We start from the raw sequence: 26,023 nt of genomic DNA, 5'->3' as shown, positions 1-26,023 counted from the left end.
ATCCCAGCACTCTGGGAGGCTGAGGTGGGTAGATCACCTGAGGTCAGGAGTTTGAGACCATCCTGGCCAACATGGTGAAACCCTGTCTCTACCAAAAATATAAAAATTAGCTGGGTGTGGTGTCAGGCGCTTGTAATCTCAGCTACTTGGGAGGCTAAAGCAGGAGCATGGCTTGAACCCGGGAGGTGGAGGTTGCAGTGAGCTGAGATCGCACCACTGCACTCCAGCCTGGGTGACAGAGCAAGACTCCATCGAAAAGAAAAGAGAAGAGAAGGGAGAAGAGAGAGAAAATAGAGAAGAGAAGAGAAGGGAGAAGAAAGAGAAAATAGAGAAGAGAAAAGAGAAAAGAGAAAAAAGAAGAGAACAGAAAAGAAAAGAAAAAAGGCACACCAGTCTGATTCTGCTAAAAGTAAAAATAGTAATAAAACAATAATATGGGAGCCAGGCATAGTGGCTCACACCTGTAATCCCAGCTACTCCAGAGACTGAAGCAGGAGGACTGCTGGAGCCCAGAAGTTTGAGGCCAGCCTGGGCAGCATAGCAAGACTCCAATCTGTTAAAAAAAAAAAAAAAAAAACTGACTGGGTGTGGTGGCCTCATGCCTGTAATCTCAGCACTTTGGGAGGCCAAGGCTAGTGGATCGCTTGAGCTCAGGAGTTACAGACCAGCCTGGGCAACATATTGAAACCCCGTCTCAACAAAAAATGAAAAAAATTAGCTGGGTGTGGTGGCGCATGCCTGCAGTCCCCACTACTTGGGAGGCTGAGGTAGGAGGATCACTTGAGCCTAGGAACTCGAGGCTACAGTGAGCTGTGATTGTGCCACTGTACTCCAGCCTGGGCACTGTACTCCAGAGTGAGACCCTGTCTCAAAAAAGAAAAAACCCAATAATATCAACCTCCAAAATGGTTATCAATGGGATGAAGTTATCTCCCTTCCTTGTTACTCATAAATTGTGGCCTCAGCTCCCTGGCTGGCCGGTACTGTCATCTTCTGATTCTCCTTTACCTGGAGCAAGTTTGTTTCCTGGCTGGATCTTTGCATCTTTGAGTGAGTCTCTTCTGACACCCCTCCCAGCCCAGCCTCCCACCCCCGAGGTACCGCAGGCAAATTGAAAGAATGAACTTCCCCTCAGCTTTCAGACGGGACCAGTAAGGGGTTGATATGTGGGCTGATGTTTGTACAGTTTTTCTCCAGAACAAGGGTAAACACACGTTTTTCATACAGGGTCAGATAGTAAATATTTTCAGCATTGTGGGACAGAAGATCTCTGTTGAAACTACTCAATGGTGATGAAAGCAGCCACAGAATGGGTGTGGCTGGGTTCTAATCTAACTTTATTTACAGACATTGAGATGTGAATTTCGTATTATCTTCATATGTCATGAGATATTCTTCTTTTTATCTTTAAATTATTTTATTTTTATTTTTTGTAGAGATGGAGTCTTGCTATGTTGCCCAGGGTGGTCTCAAACTCCTGGACTCAAACAGTCCTCTTGCCTCAGCCTTCCAAAGTACTGAGATTACAGGTGTGAGCCACGATGCCCAGTTCCTTGATTGTTTTGGTTTTTTTTTAATGTTTTGTTTTGAGATGGAGTCTCACTCTGTTGCCCAGGCTGGAGTACAATGGCGTAATCTTGGCTCACTGCAACCTCCACCCCCCGGGTTCAAGCGATTCTCCTGCCTCAGGCTGCCGAGTAGCTGGGATTACAGGTGCGCACCACCACGCCTGGCTAATTTTTTGTGGTTTTTTTTTTTTTTTTGAGATGGAGTCTCGCTCTGTCGCCCAGGCTGGAGTGCAGTGGCCGGACCTCAGCTCACTGCAAGCTCCGCCTCCTGGGTTTATGCCATTCTCCTGCCTCAGCCTCCGAAGTAGCTGGGACTACAGGCGCCCGCCACCTCGCCCGGCTAGTTTTTTGTATTTTTAGTAGAGACGGGGTTTCACCATGTTAGCCAGGATGGTCTCGATCTCCTGACCTCGTGATCCACCCGTCTCGGCCTCCCAAAGTGCTGGGATTACAGGCTTGAGCCACCACGCCCGGCCTTTTTTGTGTTTTTAATAGAGATGGGGTTTCATCATCTTGGCCAGGCTGGTCTTGAACTCCTGACCTCGTGATCCACCCACCTTGGCCTCCCAAAGTGTTGGGATTTACAGGTGTGAGCCAACTCCTGACCTCGTGATCCACCCACCTTGGCCTCCCAAAGTGTTGGGATTTACAGGTGTGAGCCACCACACCTGTTTTTGTTTTTGTTTTTGTTTTAATTAATTTAATGTTTTGAACAATTTAAAACTGTAAAAACTACCTTTTATTTGTGGGCCATACAGCAAGAGGGGGCAGGCCAGGTGTGGCCAACGGGCCATAGTTTGCCAAACCCTGCCCTAGAAGCATGAACTCCAGTGGGTTCTCCAGGGTGCAAGGCAAAGATCCCATCTGCCAATCATGTCTGAACTCTACTTCGGAAGCTTGGGCAAGTACTGTGGGGTTCTGGAAGGCAGAAGTGTGCAAATCATGGCTCTTCATGTGGCCCTAAGTGTCTAACTGCTAAGCCCTGCTTCCTGATGTTCTTCACAACAGAAATCCAGCATCAGAAATCAGACACTGGCTGGCTGCTTTAGCGCTGCGTTGGCACCAGGTGCGTTGCATGCCAGGCTCTAGAAATAACCCCTCCTATTTTTAACACCCTTGCTTCATCAGAAGGTTTCTAGTTTCTCCCGAAAACAATCTCAGGGCCTAGAGAAACACCGTCTGAGTTGGAATTCAGAGCCTCCAAGCCACATGTGTTGCCCTCTTGTCCCCACAAAAGTCCTCAACATACCCGGGTGACCTGCCTTCCCTTCTCATTCGGCGTCAGGGGGCCCCTGATGTGACTGGGAATCTGAGCAATTTCTATGCAAGGCGCGAGGAAAACGTGAGTTTCCTGAGAGCTTTTTATTTCAAGCCACAGTCAGATTCTACTCAGTTAAAAATGCTTCCCGGGGCTCCTAAGCCAAGGAGGGGACGCTGGGCTCACCAGAGAGGGTGTGTTTTATCACTGAGAAAGAGAGGGGCTGGCTATTTACACGGAACACCAAGAACTGGCAAACACAAGTTGTCCCTGCAATGTTCATAAAGGACAACTGGAGGCAGCTTATCAGAGGCTGGTACAGTGGGGACACCTCTGAGCTCCAGGGGAAGTGGGGCCCTTGCAAACACCTGTCCACCTGCTGGCCCCGCCTTTCCCAACTGTGGCCAGATTGGGACTGACGTTCTCTTGCTCTATTCCCAGGGGAGCCTGCGGCAGCCCAGAGGAGCTCAGAGAGAGGAAACAGCCTGCGACTGTGGCAGGGGACAGATGGGAGCAGGGTGGAGCTAAAATTGCTCCCGCCTCCTCTCTGGAAGTTTCCGGGCTGAGACCTGGCTTCCTGGGGAAGAAGCCTGAGGGTCGCTAGGGCCGCAGGAGGGCTAGTGCTCAGGCTCAGCATCCATGCAGGACTCCCATGGGTTCCGGGGCATTCGAGGCAGGGAGAACAGCAGGAGGGCGAGACCACCGAGGAAGAGGAGGACGAAGGCGGCACAGGCACAGGCGAAGGACCAGGAGTAATAGTACTCGATCCAGACGGTGTCCTCACTGTCAATCATGCGCTTCACCGACTGCCGCATGACCTCTACCGAGACCAGGATGCAGAGACCTGGGGGCGGAGCCAGGCACGCTCAGGGACCGACGGGTGCCTGCCGTTGCCCCCAGCCCCACCCCAGCCTGTGCGCATGGAGAAGGCAGTGACCTTGCCTTGGGGGACAGGCTGCCTCCAGGCAGGTTCTAGCTGGGAACCTGCAGAAGGATCCATTTGTCCACGCCCCACCCTATTCCTGCAACCCTCAGAAGGGCGACCATATGGCCGGGTGCAGTGGCTCATGCCTGTAATCCCAGCACTTTGGGAGGCTGAGGCAGGAGGATCGCTTGAGGCCAGGAGTTTGAGACCAGCCTGGGCGACATAGTGATGAGCCCTCTGTCTCTACAAAAAATTAAAATGAAATAAAAACTTAGCCAGGTGTGGTGGTGCACGTCTGTAGTCCCAGGTACTCAGGAGGCTGGGGTGGGAGGAACCCTTCAACTCAGGAGTTCGAGGCTGCAGTGAGCTGTGATTGTTCCACTGCACTCCAGCCTGGGTGACAGAGCAAGACCCTCTTCCTCATCCCCCAAGAAAAAGAAAGAAAGGCGACCACGTTTCTTTCCTTCTTCTGTCAATCATTCTCTGGGCAGTTTCTTTGGGGCCTTGAGGGTTGAGTCATGGGGAGGAATGGACAAATCGCCAAGCTCTGTCTCCCTCCAGCCCACCTGGGGTCGCTGAGGGCCTGGCCAGGTTTGTCCCTGGATGGGGATGGAGCCTGGGAAATGCCCCCCACCCAAATCCCGTGGTGGGCATGAGAGTGGAGCGGAGAATCCCCCACGACATGGTCCCCCCGCTCCGGTGCTCGGGCGGAGCCCCCAGTCTACCTGCAAAAGCGTAGAACATGGACGCGGGCCGCAGCAGGTAGTCCCTCTTCTTCCCGAAGGACAGGAGGACACAGAGGCTGCCCAGGATGACGAAGCCAAGGCTGAAGATGGCGATGGCGGCTGCCGAGATGCTGTACTCTGCAAACACAAGGGACACCCGGCATGCGGCCTCAGTCCAGGAGCTCTCATGGTGGCTGGTTAGGCACCACCCCATGCGCCACAGTTCCCATCTCACACATGAGAAAGCCGACAGCCCCGGGGGCCAAGTCCTTCCCTAAGGCCCATGCAGAGCCAGGGAGCCAGGCTGCCATGGGGCTCCTTCCACCCGTGTCTTTCCAGAGCACCAGGCTGCAAGGTCCCCACCGGGGGCAGAGGCGAGAGGCAAGTGGCTGGACACCTTTCTAGAGCAGAAACTTTCCTCCGAGTGACAGGGCAGGAGGCGCTGGGGCGGTGGGTGGTCTGCCTGGGGTTAAGGAGCAGAGGATGACAGAGTGGCTTGTCACCCAGCCCGGTGCATGTGAGGCTCTGCCAGTGTGTGTGGCAGTGTGCTTGTCTGTGTGTGGTTAGAGTGTGTGTGTTCATGTGTGTGTCACATATGTGAGGATCTGTCAGAATGTGTTAGTGTCTGCGTATGGTAGTGTGTGCATGTGTATCTGGGTCTATGTCAGTGTGTTGGTGTGTGTGTCACTGTGTGTATGTGTGTCTGCATGTGCTAGTGTATACATGTATCTGTGCATGCTAGTGTCTGTGTATGTCCTTGCCTGTGTGTCACTGTGACTTGTGTTTGTCATTGTGTGTCTCGTGTGTGTCATTGTGTATGTGTCATTGTGTGTCATTGTGTGTCACTGCATGTCGTGTGCGTGTCGTTGTACATGTGTGTCAGTGTGTCTCTGTGTGTCTTGTGTGTGTGTCATTGTGTGTATGTCATTGTACGTGTGTCAGTGTGTGTCTCTGTGTGTGTCTTGTGTCATTGTGTTGTGTCATTGTGTCAGTGTGTGTTTCTGTGTGTCTTGTGTGGGTGTCATTGTGTGGGTGTCATTGTACGTGTGTGTGTCTCTGTGTGTCTGTGTGTCTTGTGTGTCATTGTGTGTGTCATTGTCTTGTGTGTGTCACTGTGTCTTGTGTGTCATTGTGTGTCATTGTGTGACATTGTGTGGTGTGTGTCATTGTGTGTCATTGTGTGGTGTCATGTGTCATTGTGTCATTTTGTCTGTGTGTCATTGTGTGTAATTGTGTGTGTCATTGTACATGTGTCTCAGTGTGTGTTTGTGTGCCTGTGTCTTGTGTGTGTAACTGTGTGTGTAATTGTGTCAGTATGTGTGTCATGTGTGTCATTTTGTGTGTTATTGTACGTGTGTGTCAGTGTGTCTGTGTGTGTGTGCCTTGTGTGTGTCATTGTCTTGTGTATGTATCATTGTGTGTGTGTCATTGCCTGTGTGTCATTGTATGTCTGTGTGTCATTGCCTGTGTGTCACTGTGTGTATCATTGTACATGTGTCAGTGTGTGTCTCTGTGTGTCTGTGTCTTGTGTGTGTCATTGTATGTGTGTATCTGTGTTGTGTGTGTGTGTCAGTGTGCGTCTGTGTGTCTACCTACTCACCCTGTGTGCAGCTGTCTGGGGGCGGGCAGGCGCAGGTCTGTACTCCCGACAGTGGGTGTGCGTCTGAGCTCTGTGGGTCCTGAAAAGCTCCCAGAGCGCCCTGTGCCCTCCCGGTACTTGGGGAGGGATTTCTAGGCCAGGGAGGGACTCAGACTGTCCCTGAAGACTCTAACCATCACATCCCACCAAGAGCCACCACAGGGCCTCTGAGCACTTGTTCCACATCCACAGCTCCCGTCACAACAGCTGCCCTTGGGTAGGAGCCTGCCAGGAAGTGCTGCTCCTGCAAACGCTCCCTGGCCCCGAGGTGTGGAAGCTCTGGGCCCTGGAGATGGAAGGCGGCTACCTGGGGCCTCCTGAGCAGAGAGGTGGCAAGGCTGTTATTCAAATGCACCATGAGCTTCTTCTCATCAGGCCTGAGGAAGTCAGTGCTTTGGCCCCCAATGACTTTCTGGCCCAGTGATGCATGACACAGAAGTCCCCTCTTGTCACCCCAGCCCCCTTTCCACCCAGGCTCACCCTTCTGAGTAGTGAATTCGAAGATCTCCGAGCTCTCGCCGGGGTTAAAATGCCTGAAGTAGGAACAGTTCTTCTCTGCAAAGGAGGAGACACACTGTGAGTTGAGGTGGGGGGACCTGTAGCAAGGACAGAGGCCTGGCAGAGAGTGCAGTGTCATTCTACTGGGCACGCAGGGGCTCTGGCAGGCTCTCTTCTCCCCAGATCCTTAATCTGGGCTGAAACGTCTGTCTTTGACCCTTAGAACAACATCTCAGTGGAATAATGAGGTTGCCTGGAAGGCTGAGAGGTCTTCAGGGAGCTGAGGCTGGATGAGTCCACAGGGCAGACAGCCTATGGGTTCTGCACCCCATTAGGCAGATGGGGTAACCGAGGCCCAGGCTTAAGCCATTTTTCAGGGTGTGCAGGGTGCACAATCACTAAAGAACCAAACAGCAGTCTCTGTTAGGGACAATTCTGCCCCCCCCCCCAGGGGACACTGGGCAATGCCTGGGGACATGGTGGTGGTGAGAGGGGTATACCTGGCACCCAGCCGGTAGAGGCCACAGACACTGCTGAGCATCCTGCAACACGCAGGACAGGCCCTCCCAACATGGAATGATCCAGGCCAAAATGTCAAGAGTGTCAAGGTTGAGAAACCCTGGACCAACCCCAAATCTGGGACTGTTTCTCATCAGAATCCAGGCCCACCCTGGTTCACTGGTGGGACCGGGGAAGCAGTGTTTTTCAAAAGCTTTCTGGGAGATCCTGATGTGCAGCCGGAATGGGAACCCTGCTCCAGGCCCCTTAAAATGCCCCGCAAAGGGCTTTTTCCAGAGTGGCCGTTGGGATGGCCTGGACGCAGATGGAAGCCCTATGAAGGCTGAATGTGACCATCATGTGGTTTCACTGGGTCGCTGGTCTCTGTGAGACCGCCCAGATGAGACCTGCCCCGCAAAGCCACTTGGCCCACCTGATAATTGTCATAAAAGCTGTGGAAAGTGTGGGTAGTAGGAACACAAATCTGAATTTGATGAGGGAGAGGGGAGGGGTTCAGCACAAGGAAATGCATGCTGATTTAAAATATAATTTCACTTCCATTTTTCTCCTTCAGTCTCTCTCTCATAGCTAGGTATACTATAAAATCAAAGGACAGGCTGGGCGCAGTGACTCACGCCTGTAATCCCAGCACTTCAGGAAGCTGAGGCAGGAGAGTTGCTTCAACCTGGGAGGCAGAGGTTGCAGTGAGCTGAGGTCGTGTCACTGCACTCCAGCCTGGGTGATGGAGTGGGACTCCGTCTCAAAAAAAAAAAAAAAAAAAAAAAAGCACAGTCTTATTTCTTCCTAAATACAGTTTATCATCTTTGCTCTTGATTTAGGAAGTGGATGAATGGGTTATTTTATATTATGTTTCCTTCAAAAACTAAATTAATTTGCTTTTTGTTTGTGGAGGCCCCTCATTGATTTATTTTCCTGTGGGTCAATGACCCTCAAATAGAAAGACATCTCTTCCTCTAGTTTAGATGGTGGCTAGTTTGTCAATTCATTTGTTCACTTCCAGGCTTCATTTAGATGCTCACAAGGCGGTTGATGGCTAGTTCTTTCTGGAAATGTACCTGCAGTGATACCAAGGCTTTTTTGGGGGGATGAAGGCCTTCTTTAATTGGACCTAAATCATCTTCTTGCTCCTTAAGCCTGTGGTCTCGTACCATTCCCCTCCTTCCCCCAAAATTCGGGGCTGCTGCCTCTCCTGAGGCTGAGGAAGGAAATGACCCTGGAGATGGGATGTGGTTTAGCAGCAGTGCCTGTTCCTGGCATAAACAGCCTTCTCTGTGCGCTTCTATATTTAAATCACTTTCCTTTTGAACCACATTACCTGGGGTGTCTGACTGCTGGTGGTGATGTCAGAATTGATTCTCTGCTATTCTCTCTCGGCGTCCTGTGCTATTTTAAAGCATAATGCAGACCTCTTCTATTTGTTAGATTATTAGCTATAGATCTCTTGAATCACTGCTTTGAAATGGCCCATGTTATGTCATAAGTCTCCATGTGTCTCCCTCTGCACAAAGAAACATTTCTGTTTCTGTTGTATTCTTTAAGAACCAATTTCAGTTGTCAGAATTGACTGAATTCAAGTGTATTTCACCGTCAGCTGCCTCTCTGACTGCTCAAAAGCTGTCAGTTAAAATCCTTCCCAGCGGAGGACCCTGAGATGAGGGCCAGGAAGTGCTTTGCTGGAGCATGGCTGTTTGCACCTGGTAGGTTGCTGAGGTGACTCTCGCACAGGTAGCATTTGGCTCGCCAAATCCCCACCAGATAAACGCCAGGCTCTGGGTGGCTGCTGGCTGCTTGGATAGAAATGATCTTAACTCAGACACAGGGGTAGCCTACGTGTCTGCAGGAGCCAGGTTGTGAGCTTTTGGGGGGATTGGTCCAGGTACAATGTTCCCCCTCCCTCTTCTCCATTAAGTGTCCTCAAATGGAGGGAGGGGGGCCTCCAGTGGGTAGGATTCCTTCTCGGGGTATCAGAAAGCCTCAGCTTCACTCTTACGTGGCTGAACTAGGGGCCTGAGGACGGATGGGCCAAACTGTCCCCTCTCTTGGGCTTAGCACATGGAAAAGGCCAGCGTCTCCTGCCCTGAACCTGAGAGAAACATCCACTCCTGGGCTATGTGGCTGCCCACTGGAGACCATAAACGCTTTCATGGTCCCTGATGGCCCCTGTAGGGGTGGGGGCACATCAGACCCAGGCCTCATTCGGGACAAGTCAGGCCAGGTATCTGCCCATGTCACTCAAGAGGGTGAGGGTCCTGTTCAGATGGACAGACCCTACTATGAGCCCCTTCCCTCTCCCCTGTCTCTGGGTCCAGGTGGATATCATTTGGGAAACCGAGCATCCGGGGCAACGTAAAGAGGAAGGACATCCGAGGGGGACCCGTCTTAGTCATGGGGCAAGAGGAGAGGGACTGTGACGGTCCTGGGCAGACTCTGAGCCTTCCTGCCTCTGGGATGTCCCTCTCTGTCCCACTGCCCTGGCTTCCATCATACTTACACAAAGCTCAGGGATTGCAGCTTTGCTTCCGACTAAGTCAGCAAAGATTCCAATGCCAGGATGATGATCTGGGGTGTTAGGAACTCTGAGGTTGTGCCATTCTCCTTTGTCTCTGCAAATGGCTTATGCTGATTTTAATCTCCTTATTTCTGTAAGACTCAGTGGTTTAAAAATATTAAATGGGGTATTTATTAAAACTGTGGTGAACTCAGCCCTCAGACTTGACTGGGGGATGGAACAGTCTGGCTAAACAAGTGTTCTGGTTAAGGGCATTAGTCACTGTGCAGAACCATGTCTAGTGTGCCAGTTTCGAAGAATTAGAGCAGAAGCCACATTTAGCTCCAAGCTGAACTGGAGTTAATAGGGATCTTTCTTTGATAATTGGAACAGCTGGTAGGATTAGGGGATGCCTTGGGTTATCACAGAGAATGTATCAGTGGACCAAGTGACAGTCCATGGAGACTTTCATATATTCAAAGATACTTTGTGGATTTGTCCAAAACCAAAGAAACTGGTACTTTAGGGATACAAGAAAGCCTGTAACTTGCATTGGTGTCAGTGTTGTTTTTAGCCTTTTGGTAAAAGAAGTTCTATCAGCTCCTGACAGTGGTTTTCTGGGCTGTGTCTCCTCCCACACCCCTGACTGAAGAATTTTATAAAATGGGCTGGAGAAATCTCCAAGACCTGACCCTAGAGCTTCAGAGCACTACTCTTCCGTGGGAGAAGCCTGGCTTTGGCCTAGGCCTCTGGCATGGACTCCTGTGTGTGGTGAGGGGAGCCCATGAAATTCCTGGGGTCAGTAGTATCATGCTCTTTCATCCAGTCCCAATTCCTGCACTGAGAGAAGAGGGACCAGTAGGGAAAATGGGGCACTAGGCAAAGTGGGCCGTGGGGCAGCCTGCCTCCTTGCCCTAAAGAGGCAGAGCCTGAAAGAAGCAACACTTCACCCAGCCCACGGGCAGGGGATGGCCTCTCTGTGGGTTCATTTGGACTTTCAGAACACATAGTCTCTCCTATGGGAGAGGCCCCTGCTCTCATTCTGGAGGCATTAAAATTGGTCTTAGATGTTGTACATGGAAGTCCTTCTAAGACTCTTTGGGGGACAGTAGAAAAATTAGACAGCTCTTGCCCACTGAGCCTCCAACATTCTAAGACTAAATGGGACCTTGAGAAGTCTCCTCCACTGCACCAGCTTCTGGTCTGGCTGCCTTCAAACTATGCCATGTCAAAAGCTGGACTCCTTGTGTTCACTTGGGTCAGAGCTTTTAGGAGCTGTGTTTACATGCACAGTAGAGGGTGTGGGAAGGAACTGGAGAGAAAGGAGGCTCTGGATTCAAGACTTGGGTGGAGAACCTCTATTTGTTAGCTAGTTAGCCTGGGGAAGGCTATGCTCAGCCTCCATGTTCCTACCTGTAGAATGAGAACCACCTGTAGAATAAGAACCACCTGTAGAATAGGAGCCACCTGTAGAATAGGATCCACCTGTAGAATAAGAATCCACTCACTGAGTTGTTGTAAAGTAGTTAATGTATTGACTAAAAAGGTGAATGTTAGGGGTAATCATCTGAGTATGAGTCCTGGTTGCTCTGCTCATCACCTGTGTTACCTTGTCAACGATCTCAACCTCTCAGTGGTTCATTTTCTTTGTCCATAAGATTGGAATGATGATAATAGCATGGCCTTCATGGAGGTTTTTGTGAGGATTAGGTGAGCTAATATATGTATGTCATCCCACCACCTTCTGGACGCCATAGATTTGGGAAAAAAATGACCGTTCATCTTATTAAGGATTCCTCGTATGTGATGAATTGCTTCTTTCTGTTTTTAAGATCCTCTGCCTCTTTCAACAGTTTGATTATCGTGTGTCTAGGTGTGGATCCCTTAGAGTTTATTCTACCTGGAGTTCATTGAGCTTTACAAATGTGTAGATTTTTAATGTTTTTCATCCAATTTGGGAAGCTTGTGGACATTATTTTTCACGTACCTTTTTTGTTCCTTTCTCTCTTTCCCTCTCCTTCTGGGACTTCCTTTACATACACTTGATGGTGTCCCATAAGTCTCCGAGGCTCTTGTCATTTTTCTTTCTTTCTTTTTTCTATCTGTTCCTCAGATTAACTAATCTCAAATGGCTTATCTTAAAGGTCACTGATTCTTTTACCTGCTCAGATATGCTATTGAGCCCCTCTAGTGAATTTCTCATTTTAGTTATCGTACTTTTCAACTCTAGAATTTCCATTTTGTCCTTAAAAATAATTTCTGTCTCTTTATTGATAGTTTCTATTTCATGAGACATCATTTTCATCTTTAATGCTTTTGATTTTTAAAAAAAGTTCTTTGGATATACTTACCATAGCCAATTTAAAGTTTTTGTCTAGTAAGTCCAATATCTGGCTTCCTTGGGGATCTATCGAGTTCTCCCTGCCCCATATATGCCCCATATCATTTTAGTTATTTGCATGTCTTGTGTTTATGTATGTATTTATTTATTTAGAGACAGTCTCACTGTCCCAGGCTGGAGTGCAGTGGCGTGATCATAGTTCACTGTAATCTCTAACTCCTGGGATCAAACAATTCCCTCACCTAAGCCTCAGGAGTAGTTAGAATTATAGGCACATGCCACCACTCTTGGCTATTTTGTGGGGTTTGTTTGTTTGTAGGGACAGGGTCTCGCTATATTGCCCAGTTTGATCTCAAACCTCTGGCTTCAAGCAATCCTCTTACTTGGCCTCCAAAAGTGCTGGGAATACAGGAGTGAGCCACCACACCCAGCCAGTATTTTTTAAACAATATAATGCGGCAACTCTGGAAATCAGTTGTTCCCCCTTCTTGAGGATTTGTTCCTGTGGTTTGTTTAGTGACTTTTTGAACTAAGATGGTAAAGTCTGTGTTTTTTGTCATGTGTGACCACTGAAATCCCTGTTCAATTAACTTAGTGACCAATTAGAAATTTCCTAAAATGCTTGGCAACAATGACTCCCCCAGGCTTTACTGAGGGGCTCTGTGCATATGACTCACACTCAGGTAAGCCACCCACATCTCTGCCTTAGCTTTTACTTTCTGCTTGAACAGAGCCTTAAGATAAGGCAGAGAGTGCTTAGGGCCTTCTTAGGTCTTTCCTGAGTGTGCACATAGCCTTGTGCATGCGTGTGACCTCCTAGATTCCCAGGAATTTGTTGGAGCTTTTCAAAGCAACCTATGGACAGCTCAGTCTCCAGTTTTTTGGTTAGCCTGTTGTTTTCCCAACTGTTATCTACTGCCTCAGACAGCCATGATGTTAAGCAATCATCTCTAATTATTTTCCACAAATGTCCCCAGGGAGAAAGACTGTTTGCACCGGATAAGCTCAGAGTCAGGTCAAACGGAAACAGCTTCTCAAGTGGGGCTTTTCAGGGAATCACCACACAGGTCAAATCATGACAACGCTCTGGGAATGGGCCTTTGATCCAACCCCATTCTCTCCCCTCCAGAGGCTACTGGGATGCTGATTTTCACTGTGGTTATGAACGCTGGTTTGCGAGGTTACCACAGAGCTGGGAAAGGGAATCAGGACTAAGTCAAGTTAAAACACCACAGAACTCACTGGTCCTCCTGAGATTCACCCATTTTTCTTGCTGGACTTTGGTTAATTTCCAGAGTTCTGAAAATGTTGATTCTGACCATTTCTACCAGCCTTCTCATTGCTTTTATGGAGAAGAAGATTTTTGGAGGTTCTTTCTCTATCATTTTTTTCCCTGATGTCATTCAAAGTTAATACATGTAAAGCATTTACAATAATATTCGACACACAGGGTTACATGCATGTGCCATTATTATTGTTGTTGTTGTTAATAATAAATGAGAGGCCACATATGAACTCGCTTCCTCCCTCCAGACAAGAGTGGTCCCAGGGGGCACAAGAAGGGCATATGGGGAAGGAGAAAGATGTCCATTTGCAGAGAAAAGAGAGGGAAAAAGGCAGGAACATACTTTGGAAGATGACTGGGGGAAAGGTAGTGCTCAGTGTCACAAGTGTGGGAAGTATGGTTCATAGCTGCTTAGACTAAGAAGGCGAAGAGGTAGATCCTGGTCAGGCTCAAGGCCAAGCAATGCCTGTTGGTCCCCTGTAATTGGTCCAGTCACCTCTCAGCAGCCTGTCTCTTCCTTGTGTGGACTCTGCTCACTGCCCAGTTCTCTGCTCTGACTTTAAAAGACAGATGGTTCCAAGGATGGGTGAACAGGACTGTAACAGCACGTCCCCATGTGTGGTCCCTGAAGAAGCTGCCTTGCCCTGCCCTGCCCTGCCCTGCCCAGGGGAGTTGGCTGGAGGGTGTGCCTGTTTATGGGTGTGCTCGGCAGTCGCCAAGGGGCATGGGCATCTGGGCTATGCGATACCCTGCAAGCACATGGCCACACCTGTCACCCTCAGCCCTGGGACTTGGTGTTTCTACAACAGCTGGGCACTTAGAAGTCTTCTGGGTTTCCAGTGGGCGTGAATGAGGGAGGGGATCTCTGGAGCAAGCAGCAGGGAAGGAAGAGGGAGCAGAGATATGGGAGGATGGGGTCTTGGCTCTTCGGTTCACACGCAGGCTGCAAGATCTTTGGGGACTCAGCCCTAGTGTCCTTGAAGGACAGGTTTCAAGGAACACCAAAGTCTGATAAAAGAGGAAATAATCATGAAAACCAGGTGGGACATCACACTGACATAACCCTGCTCCACTGCCACCATGGATGGGCATCTGTAAACCTGGGAAGGGATCTTACATTGCTGAGAGTCAGTCCCATATTTTATAGAGGAAGAAGCAGAGGCTGAGATGATCTTTGTCCTCCCTGGATGGTCATTTGAGGGTAATGGGCAATGATGAGTAGATCCCTGGCCGCCTGGTCTCCATGTAGCACTCTTTCCTCTAAAGTGCTGTATTTGCTAAGAATCCAGAAGCCTCGGCATTTGCAGAATAGAGGCTAGTCACGCAACTACCAGGTACTCCTTAAAAGGAGCTTACCTTCGACGTGTGGTTCGGTCACATGGTAGGAAATCGAGGAATACGCTTAAATTACAGGGTGAGGAAATGCTTTGTAACTCTGACAGGGTCTGAGCTAAGGGAGGATGCATAATGGACTGACGTCCTGACAAAAGGGCGGGCGGAGGCCAGGCACGGTGGCTCACGCCTGTAATCCCAGCACTTTGGGAGGCCAAGGCAGGTGGATCACCTGAGGTCAGGGGTTCAAGACCAGCCTGGTCAACATGGCAAAACCCCGTCTGTACTGAAAGTACAAAAATTAGATGGGTGTGGTGGTACATGCCTATAATCCCAGCTACTGGGGAAGCCAAGGCAGGAGAATCACTTGAGTCCAGTAGGCGGAAGTTGCAGTGAGCCAAGATTGTACCACTGCACAATCCTATGCCTGGGCGACAGAGAAAAACTGTCTCAAAAAAAAAAAAAAAAAAAAAAAAAGGTAGGGGCAGGTGGCTCACCCACAGCCACGTCCTGCTTCACAGACATTCAACCTGTGCAGCTGCTCCAGGCCCAGGACCCACAGGGTCCATGCTTGGATTCATGTGCTGCTATCACTGCCTTGAAATCCTTGGTAATTTGGAGCAAGGAACCCTGCATTTTCATTTTGCACAGGACCCTGCATATTCCATTGCCTGTCCTCTCTCCTCCCCTGCCTTGAGGCCAGGAACAAACCTGCCAGCTCCATGGTTTCCCCCCGCCTGAGGACACAGAGCCACCCAGCATGTCTTTGCAGGGAGAGAGTGACCAGGTGGAGCCCAGAAGTCCCTGGGCTGGTAGAGCTGCAGTTCCTGTCTTGAGCCTGCCCAGCTCTCTGCTCTGGGGGAAAAGCCTCAAGGTCCAGCCAGATAGAAATAGCTGGGACAAACGCCCTCGTCTTACAACCCAGCCCCAGCCACCAGCACAGCACATGCAATTCAGATCTTCTTCCCTGGGCAGAAAGGTCTGGGCGGCGCCCTATTTCTAGCCTGAGAAACCTGCCTTCCTTGGCATGGGCAAATTTGTCAGGGGGACGACGGTGAAGGGCGGGAGGTGGGGATTGGGACGGAGGGTGGGTACGTTACCCCCGGGCAGGGTGATGGGCCCGCAGGTCTTGCTGTCGTCCATGGGGATGCGCTTGGTGCAAATCCGCCAGAGGCCGAAGTGGGCCGCCTCGCAGGTGGTGTTGTGGTGCTCCATGTGGGGGCTCAGCACAGCCCAGTGGTCGGTTACCACGGCCGTCATGGCCAGCACGATGCCTGCCAGGATGCAGAAGAGGGTCACGCGGACCTTCAGTGTTTTGGTCTGGGACATGGTGGTCGCCGAGGCGTGGGTGCCCTGGGCAGGGTCCGGCGGCTGCGTCTCCTCGGGCAGGTGACAGCCGAGCTGGGGGGGTGGCAGTGATTGTCAAGTTGGGAGTGGCCACTAAGTTTAGTGTGCCTGGCTGAGCCAGAGTGGGCTGGCCTTGGGGCTGAGGGACGCGGGACGTGCTGAGCAGCTGCCCAGACGCGTCAGGGGCCTGAGGGAGGCTGCTATTAATGCCCCTCTCCAGGCGTGGCACCGGGGACGGCTCCTGCTCAGGTTTCAGGGCTGTCTGCCCCTCTGGGAGCCAGAAATACCCCGGTGGGGGGTGGGGCAAGGAGAGAAGGCTCTGGATGGTGGATTGAGGGCTCTATGGAGTAGCAGCTCAGGGTGCCTGAGTTGGGAGGGGGCGAGGGGTGGGCAGTAGGGCCCCAGGGGTGGGGATCTGTCTGCTCTGGGCTGATGGGAAAGGGCACCCCAGGCCAGGGGAGGAGACCAGGAGCTGCAGGCTGCACGGCCGTCCCGGGCTCCCACAAGGTAAGCCTCCTACCGGCGGGGCAGTGAGTAGCTTCTCATCCTGGGATCTGGGGGGCCTAGGATTCTGTCTAGGAACATCCCAGAGACCCCGTCCGGGGCCTGTGGAGTCCACCTCTCAGGCAAGCGTTTTAGCCACAAACCCCACAGCATCCCCCAAACCATAGGAAGATTTTAGGTGGCTCCCAGGTCTGGCCTTACCCAACTCTGATCCCTCCACGAGAACATTATGTCCTTTTCAATTCTCTTTCCATCCCCAAAACTGGGCCCAGAGCAAAGCTCCGTTCGAGGTCAGTGTCATTATTGCCCGCAAAGTGTCCTCTGAAACAAAGTGAGAACGGCCTGAAGAGGATGAGGAATCCTGCTGGACTCGGCTGTTCTGTTTTCAGGGCACTGTGTTTGGTTTTGCCTTCTACTAACAGCAGGTGATAACGATTTTCCAGTTATGTTTTAATTTGCAAAATAAATGTGTGAGTAAAAAAGAATGAATAGGTTGATTTACAGGGGATCATTAGGAGCTCCTGGGTGTGCGGATACGGCAGAGAACACAGAAAGCCTGGGATCGACCACCCTCCAAGGGTCCTGTGCACCCGCCTGGCCCCCAGGCTTGTCCCCGAGGCTGCGGCCTCTATGTCTCTCCTGGGTTGTGCCACTCTCCCTTCTCAGCTCACAGGGTGGCCCTTTTTGGGTGTAGCCGACAGACTGATGCACGATCAGGAATAGCCTCCTGAGCTAGGTGGGGCCTTGAACTTCAAAATTCTTGCCTCAGATTGACACGATTTACAGAGACTCTGCCCATGTGGACAGAAATGTTTCGGCCTCCAGCCTTGGAATCACAGAAAGTTCATGATGATGATAACAGGAGCAGTGGCTCATCTTCAGTGAGTGCTTACTATCTACCAGGCTCTGCTAAGCCTTCATCCATCATCGCAGTTACTCTTCACACCAAATCCACAAGGGGACTGTTGCTGTTTTTGCCATTTCACAGTTACACAACTGTTACTGCCATTTCACAGACAAGGACATGGACGCTCGGAGACATGAAGTCACTTGTCTAAGGTCACACAGCGGGAAAATGAGGAAACCAGGTTTCAGGACCCAGAGCCCAAAGTCTTAACTAATGTTTGGAACTGGGAAGAAGCTTGAAGATCTATTGTGACAGATTAGGAATTTGCAGCCCAGAAAGGAGACATGACGAACCAGGACCACCTGGTGAACAGCCCTGGGGCTGAGCTGAACCCTCGTGTCTCCAGCCACAGGCTTGTGCTTATTGCAGTTCCATCCAAACTTTCATATTTTTAAAGTCAGTCTCTCATCCATATTACAATCTCCCGAGAGCTTCTCTCCCCACTGTTCTCATCTCTGCTTCCCTTCCTCTCTGTCCCCCCACCTCTGTGTTCCCAGTGGGTGCTAATCCATCACAAGTGACTGATCACTGACTGATTGTTGACATATGCCACCGCCCCTGCTTCAGCTCGCGGAGAAACTGCCTGTCACCAGGTGGGTGGACAGTCTCCATGGGGAACTCCCAGAACCTGGGACATGGCCGCAGCCTCTGAACCCTCTCTTGTTGCTTGTGGGGGCCCAGCTTCAGGATCCTGGCACCTGGGGATCTCAGGGGGTGCTGGACAGCTTGAGCAGACCTACTGAGTGCAAGGCACAAAGCAAAGCAGTAGCTGGGGAGCCAGAAGAGGGTTCCAGTGTTTTAAGACAGAATATCTAGAAAGAAGCTATTTAATTTTAGCATTACAAGTAAATACAGTGTCACTGGAAGAATAAAAGTGTCTTTTGAATTTCCTGGTGTGGTGGGTGTGGGTGCCCTAAGCTCTTCGGTGCCAAGAGCCTCTGACGGCCTTGGAAAGCACCCTGAAAGGGCCCAGCCCACAGGGTGCACCCAGCACCAGCCGTGATGATATTGCAGGCCCTTCAAAGATGCCAGGTCTCGGCGGGGACAGCAACCAGGAACTTCTGCTGCTCTTTCCCTCAGTGGGGGGGCAGGTTTGTGACCCATGCAGGGGTCCAGAGTCCTCCGCCCCAGTGCAGTGAAAGCATTAAAGATTGATGGCCTCTGCCTTTTGAAGTCATCTTTGTGTAAGTCGCACCACGAGGCCGGCAGCTGCAGCGACTGCAGGCAGGTCCACTTTCTCTCCCGTTTACTAAAAGCTCCCTCAAATACACCTTTTCTGCTCACAGAGGCACTGCCGCGCTGCCTGCCTGGTTCCCCAAGAGCCTGGCAGAGCCAGGAAAGAACTTCAGTATCCACAGGCATTTGCTGAGAGTTGGGCAGGGCAACATCCATGTCCTCCCCCCAGATCTCACCCTTTCCGGGGCAGGAGGGAGGAGAGCATCTCAGGGAGGCAGCATGCGAGAGGGGGACCAAACTAGAGGGTGATGGAGCCGGCCAGCCCTGAGCAAATCCCTGCACTGCTTGGCTCCAGCTGTGCAGCTTCCAGCAAGTCATTAGCCTTTCTAAGCTGCCCTTTGTAAAATGAAAGCAATGGGCCTGGCTGTGGAACGGGTAGGAGAACAGGAGGGAGTGCATTGGACCAGCTTAGCTATGCATGGTAGGCACTATGGGCTGCATCATGTTTTCCCCAAGTTCACATGTTGAAGCGTAACCCCCAGTGTGATGGTGTGTGGAGATGGGGTCTTTGGGAGATAATGAAATGAGCTCATGGAGGTGGGGCCCTTGTGATGGGAGCAGTGTCTGTATTAGTCTGTTCTCACACTGCTAATAAAGACACGCCCGGTAATTTACAAAGGAAAGAGGTTAAATAGACTCACAGTTCCACATGGCTGGGGAGGCCTCACAATCATGGCAGAAGGTGAAGAAGGAGCAAAGGCACATCTTACACGGCACCAGGCAAGAGAGCACGTGCAGGGAACTGCCCTTTATAAAACCATCAGATCTTGTGAGATTTATTCACTATCATGAGAACAGCAGAGGAAAGACACCCCCATGATTCAGTTACCTCCCACTGTGTCCTTCCTGTGACACGGAATTATTACAATTCAAGATGAGATTTGGGTGGGGACACAGAGCCCAACCGTAGCAGTGTTCTCATAAGAGGAGACCAGAGAGAGGCCGTCATGCATTTAATAGAGTATTGAGTATTTGATTCAGCACAGGATGTAATGGTAAGAAATCAATCGCCCTGGATGCCTGGCACTCACAGTGTTGTGGGAAATTTGGGGGGCTCCTTTCCTGTTCTGTTCTCCAGGTGTTGATGCTTACTTGCACCCCTGAGATGTTTTTATCCTATCCACACCAGCCCAATTCCCTTTGGTTTTGCAACCCCACTCTCCCAGCTTCCAATTCTGGCAGCTTTTTCTGACTGCCCTGATCACAGTGGCCTTTTCCCTCCCTGTTGATTCAGGACCCTCCTGAGGCCTCCAGAACATACAGGCCAGTCAGGGCTTGGGCCATAGTTAAGTTGGGGCACAATAAGGCCCACGCTGGGACTTCTGCCCTGCCAAGCAGGAGAAGACCCACTCCCTGCCCTTGAGGAGTCCACAAATTGTTAGGGCAGCTGAGACTGTACTGGGAGGGGCTGTGGGGTCTCCTGGAGCAGAACTCAGCCTGTACTGAGAGGTGTGGAGAGGAGGAGCTCCAGGCAAGACATGGGCCCCTCGGAAGGCTTGAGCCCCCAGCCAGGTTCTCAAAGTGCACCCTGTACATCCCTGTGGGAGGAGAGAAGGTAGCCTGTGATTTAAAGACTTTTTCTTTTTTTTTTTTTTTGAGACGGAGTCTTGCTCTGTCGCCCAGGCTGGAGTGCAGTGACACAGTCTTAGCTCACTGCAAGCTCTGCCTCCCGGGTTCACACCATTCTCCTGCCTCAGCCTCCCGAGTAGCTGGGACTACAGGCACCTGCCACCACGCCAGGCTAATTTTTTTTGTATTTTTTAGTAGAGATGGGATTTCACTGTGTTAATCAGATGGTCTTGATCTGTCCTCATGATCTGCCCACCTCAGCTTCCCAAAGTACTGGGATAACAGGCGTGAGCCACCGCACCCTGCTGATTTAAATACTTTATGTTTCTTTTTTTGAGATGGAGTCTTCCTCTCTCACTCAGGCTGGAGTGCGGTGGTGTGATGGCAGCTCACTGCAATCTCCACCTCCCGGGTTCAAGCAATTCTCTTATCTCAGTTTCTCAAGTAGCTGGGATTATAGGCATGTGCCACCACACCCAGCTAATTTTTGTATTTTTGGTAGAGACAGGGTTTCACCATATTGGCCAGGCTGGTCTGGAACTCCTGATCTCAAGTGATCCACCCGCCTCAGCCTCCCAAAATGCTGCAATTATAGGTGTAAGCCACCGCACCTGGCCTAAAGATTTTCATATTTCTTTTCATGAGGATCTGGATTATATCATTAATATTATTTCTTTAGGTCAAGGTCAAATTAAAAATGGTAATTTAAAGAAAAAGATGAAGCAAGTAATTGTACAGGTGGCGCCTAGGATGTGGCAAGCAAGCATCATGCCAGTGTCCTGGGGTGGCTGCTGTGTGAAGCACGCAGCTGTTAGGGAAAGCGCATGTCCTTTCTGGAAGTGGCAGTCATAGAAGGAACCCCAGCTTTGCTGTTGACCGTGTGTGCCTTGTGAGAGATGGGTCACCTTTCCGAGCCTGTTTCTTGCTCACAAAGAAGGGAGGATCATAACTACCTTGTGGGGTTATAGCGAGAATTAAATGCAGTAATATATGTGTGCACGTGTAGACTGTGAGGTATGTTACTTCACAAGAAGCTTTGTGGGACTCTGAGAGGGCTGGGCACCTGCAGTGTTGGTGCCCATGGCTTGGGCAGCAGCAGGAAACATCTTGTTGAACAGGTCAGAGTCAAAAGATAATGATGATGATTTTCTAGCCGAGCAAATAGAAGTTTGATGAGAACATGCAAATCCCCATTGACTGTCCGCCTCACTACTGTCACTCTGGGAGTGCTTCTGGAGAAATCCGATGATGACAGTGGTTCCTGCAGAATGGATAGTGATGGAGCTAGGGAAATATTATTTTGTGACTGTTGTTGTCATTCATTCATTCATTCATCAAACACTCACTGATCACTGTAGGGCTATTAGAATGTGAATAAGACGTCGAGTCTGCCCTCTAGGAGCCCACAGTCTGGTGGGAGAGTCAGGCATCAACTAACATGAGTCTGCTCTGATGGATAGCAGAGGGCATGCTGGGAACATTGGTGTTCAGTAAAGGGTTAACTCAGCAGGCCTGGGTTGTCCAAACCCTATACATTCCAAAGAGAGAACTGGCCCTTTACTGGCTCCTGGGAGATAACTTCTATGCCCTTGGAATACTCTACCTGATAAGAGTGTTTTTGCCTAGCTAGAGTCTTGGACCACACCAGATAGTTTAGGCTAACAATGTGATTGATGGTAAGGGAGTTGGACCACCTCAGATAGTTTGACCTCTGGGATGGGAGAATGAATATTGAGTAGCTGAGGTCAGTCACATAGGCACCGACCCTCAATAAAAAACCTGAACACCAAGTCTCACCTCAGATGAGCTTCCCTGGTTGGCGATACCTTGTGCATGTTGTCACATAGCACTGCTGGGAGAATGAAGTCTGTTCAACTCCCTTGGGAGAGACGACTGAAAGCCCACACCTTGTCTCTCTTGAACTCTGCCCTCTGCACCCCTTTCTTGTGCTGATTTTAATCTGGATTCTCTCACTGCAGTAAACAGTACCCATGAATATAACAGCTTTTCTGAGTTCTATGAGGCCTCCTAGTGAATCATTAAGACCACTCGAGGGCAGCCTTGGGGACCCCTGGCCCACTACCATAGTTGAGTGACACTGGAGGGGGTAATCAGGAGACCTCATGGGTGAAATGGAAGCTGAGTGGGGTGAGGACAGAGGAAGGAAGGACCAGCTGGCAGGGGAAAAGCAGGTGTGGAGGTTATGGGGAGGAGGAGTCCAGACTCTAAACTGCATAAGTGATTAGGTCTGCGTAGGTGCAAGGGAGGCAAGGGGGGAACACAGAGATGTGGCTGGAGAGATGAGTAGGGATCAGACCTTGCAGAGCCTGACAAACCATATCAGAAAATAGCGTACCTTTGTTCTAAGAGTAGCTGGAGCTGCAGAAGGTTTTTTGTTTGTTTGTTTGTTTTTTGTTTTGTTTTGAGACAGAGTTTCACTCTGTCACCCAGACTGGAGTGGGGCGATCTTGACTCACTGCAACCTCCACCTCCTGGGTTCAAGCAATTCTCCCATCTCAGCCAGGACTATGGATGCCTGCCACCATGCCTGGCTAATTTTTGTATTTTTTGGTAGAGATGGGGTTTTGCCATGTTAGCTGGTCTCGAACTCTTGGCCTTGAGCAATCCACCCACCTCGGCCTCCCAAAGTGCTGGGATTACAGCGTGAGCCACCGTGACCAGAGTGCAGAAGGGTTTTAAACAGAGCGTTGATGCGTCTACATCTGCCTGGATGATATAGTTTGACTGAGTCCCCACCCAAATCTCATCTTGAATTGTAATCCAAATTGTAATCCCTGCATGTCAATCCAAATTGTAATCCCCACATGTAATCCCCACATGGTGGGAGGTGATTGGATCATGGTTTTCCTTCATGCTGTTCTCGTGATAGTGAGGAAGTTCTCATGAGATCTGGTTGTTTGCTAAGTGTCTGGCACTTCCTCCTCCTCTCTCTCTCTTTCCTGCTGCCTTGTGAAGAGAGTACATGCTTCTCCTTCGCCTTCTGCCATGACTGTAAGTTTCCTGAGGCCTCTCCAGCCGTGTGGAACTGTGAGTCCATTAAACCTCTTTCCTTTATAAATTACCCAGTCTCGGGTAGTATCTTTATAGAAGTGTGAAAATGGACTGATACTCTGGACCAGCAGCAATGCAGGCAATAGAAGGGGTTGAGATGGAATAACAAAAGCATGAATGAAGACAGAGATGGCAGTGGGAACCAAAGCAGGAAGGGGTCTACTGGGAAGATCCACACGTGGGAGACCCAAAGGGATTTGGTGAGAGACTAAACATGGAAGGAAGGAGTTGGGATTTCAGACTCGGAGGCCTGGGTGGACAGTGATGCTACTGACAGATGAGATGAGCTGGAGGAGAAAAGACTGGGTGTTCAGGAGATGGGTTCGGGCTCAGGCACTGTATTCATTAGATACAGGCCACGCTGCTATCACAATGAGACCCCCAAAGGCAGCTTAACTAGGCAGAAGCATGGCATGCTTCTCTTTCAAGCACAGTCTGGCTGGCAGGGTGATTGTCTCCTTCCAGTCATTAATGGAACACGGGTGCTTCCTGTCTTGTTACTCCACCATGCTCTGGGGTATCATCCTCGTGTGCAAGGCCAGGGTCACTGAAATGGCAGCTCCAGACCACAAGAAGGGGGAAAGAGTAGGAGTTTTTTTTTTTTTTTTTTTTTTTTTTTTTTTTTTGAGACGGAGTCTCGCTCTGTCACCCAGGCTGGAGTGCAGTGGCCGGATCTCAGCTCACTGCAAGCTCCGCCTCCCGGGTTCACGCCATTCTCCTGCCTCAGCCTCCCGAGTAGCTGGGACTACAGGTGCCCGCCAGGTCGCCCGGCTAGCTTTTTGTATTTTTAGTAGAGACGGGGTTTCACCATGTTAGCCAGGATGGTCTTGATCTCCTGACCTCGTGATCCGCCCGTCTCGGCCTCCCAAAGTGCTGGGATTACAGGCTTGAGCCACCGCGCCCAGCCAAGAGTAGGAGTTTAAACCAATTTCCTTTTAAACAGTGGACACACCAGTTGCACAAAACACTTAAATTGTTGAGAACTTTGACCATCTCCAAGGGCCCTGGAGATTAGCTGGGTGACCATTTAGCCAGCTAAAGCTCTCTATTACCATGGAAGAGGGGAGAACAGATTTTGGGAGACAAGGGCAGTCTGCTGCAGACACACCAAGAGGAGATCTGGAGCTTGGGGAAGGATCTGAGTTAGACATACGGACTTGGTGGTAGTTGTAACAGTGAGAGGGAATGAGGTTACTCGGGGGAAGTGATGAGATAAAGAGGAGAGGAGCTCCAAGAGTGGAATCCAGGAGTTCTGTGGCCTAAGATATAAGGATACAGAATAGAAACCAAGCCAGCAAAGGAGAAGAGGAGGAGAAGGCAGAGAAATAGAGGAAACCAAGAGGGTAGTGTCTTAGAGGTCAGGAGCAGAGGATATCTCTAGAAGGCAAGAGTGGCTGATAAGTTCTGGCACTACAGAGGTCAAGATTGAAACATGTCCATTGGTTTTGACAACTGGCAGGTAAAAAAATCAAGGTAGACTGTAGTAAATTGAGGAGTGAAATGGGAGGCGAGGAAGGGTAGACAACAAGTTTAGACATTTTTGTGAAGTGCTCAGCTTAGAAGGGAAGGAGAGGCATGAGGGAAGTTTGGTATTTGCTGTATTTTTTAGTTTTAGTTTTAGTTTTTGGTTTTTTTAGATGGAGTGTAGCTCTGTCACCCAGGCTGGAGTGCAGTAGCACAATCTCGGCTCACTGCAAACTCTGCCTCCTGGGTTCACACCATTCTCCTGCTTCAGCGTCCCGAGTAGCTGGGACTACAGGCACCCACCACCATGCCCGGCTAATTTTTTGTATTTTTAGTAAAGACAGGTTTTCACCGTGTTAGCCAGGATGGTCTCAATCTCCTGACCTTGTGATCTGCCTGCCTCGGCCTCCCAAAATGCTGGGATTACAGGCATAAGCCACCGTGCCCGGCCTGGTATTTGCTGTTTTAAGACAGAAATGCAAGATTCTAGGGGAGGGGATGGGAATGACCAGACTGCAAATGAAAGGGCTGGCAAATGGACAGGAAGAGGGGGTGACCTCCCCCACCAGGATGGAAAGGACCAAGCAAGAGATGAGTCATGAGGGAAACCAGTCTACAGGTGGTGGAAGGGTGGGGAGGTAAGGGGATTGCCATCTAAAGGCTTCTGTTTTCTTGGTGACCTCAGAGGTAAGGCCAATGGCTGAGAGTAGGAGATGGAAATGATGGGTGGAGGGTTTCACGGAGGTAGTGAGAGTCTGAAATAGCTGTTGTGAGTATTAGGGTGTCCACTGACAAGGGCTGTTTTAGTCTGTTCTCACGCTGCTAATAAAGACATACCGAGTCTGGGTAATTTATAAAGGAAAGAGATCTAATGGACTCACAGTTCCACATGGCTGGGGAGGCCTCACAATCATGGCAGAAGACAAGGAAGAGGAAAGGGACGTCTTACATGGTGGCAGGCAAGGGAACTTATGCAGGGGAACTCCCATCTATAAAACCATCAGATCTCATGAGACTTATTCACTATCACGAGAACAGTACGGGAGAAACTCCCATGATTCAATTATCCCCACCTGGTCCCTCCCACGACACATGGGAATTATGGGAGCTACAATTCAAGATGAGATTTGAGTGGGGACATAGCCAAACCATATCAAGGGCATTGAGGATGATAGCTGGGGTGCAGCATAGTACCAGCCCTGTGCATACACATGGGATTGTATTCATTGGCTCTTGCTCTTGGAACAAATTACCTCAAACTTAGTGACTTTAACAATGCAAATTTATTATCATACCAGTTCTGGAGGTTTTAATTCCCACTGAGCTAAAAATGAAAGTGTTGGCAG

The 26,023-nt window shown here is 50.2% G+C and overlaps 1 protein-coding gene across 1 annotated transcript; it reads right to left on the bottom strand.

Moving 5' to 3' along the window:
* Positions 1–2,919: 2,919 nt before the first annotated feature.
* On the bottom strand, positions 2,920–16,031 carry CACNG1 (calcium voltage-gated channel auxiliary subunit gamma 1). The gene is made up of 4 exons (XM_010379983.2): positions 15,679–16,031; positions 6,596–6,670; positions 4,477–4,614; positions 2,920–3,670 (listed from the first exon to the last, which is right to left on the bottom strand). Exons 1-4 carry the CDS (start codon positions 15,905–15,907, stop codon positions 3,444–3,446), a joined length of 669 nt encoding a protein of 222 aa, XP_010378285.1. The 5' UTR covers positions 15,908–16,031; the 3' UTR covers positions 2,920–3,443.
* Between the last annotated feature and the right edge of the window lie 9,992 nt (positions 16,032–26,023).

Source organism: Rhinopithecus roxellana, chromosome 19, assembly GCF_007565055.1.
Source record: "Rhinopithecus roxellana isolate Shanxi Qingling chromosome 19, ASM756505v1, whole genome shotgun sequence".
Taxonomy (NCBI): Eukaryota; Metazoa; Chordata; class Mammalia; order Primates; family Cercopithecidae; genus Rhinopithecus; species Rhinopithecus roxellana.
The sequence above is the reverse complement of the archived record's forward strand: the minus strand, read 5'-3'. Positions and strand labels throughout refer to the sequence as shown.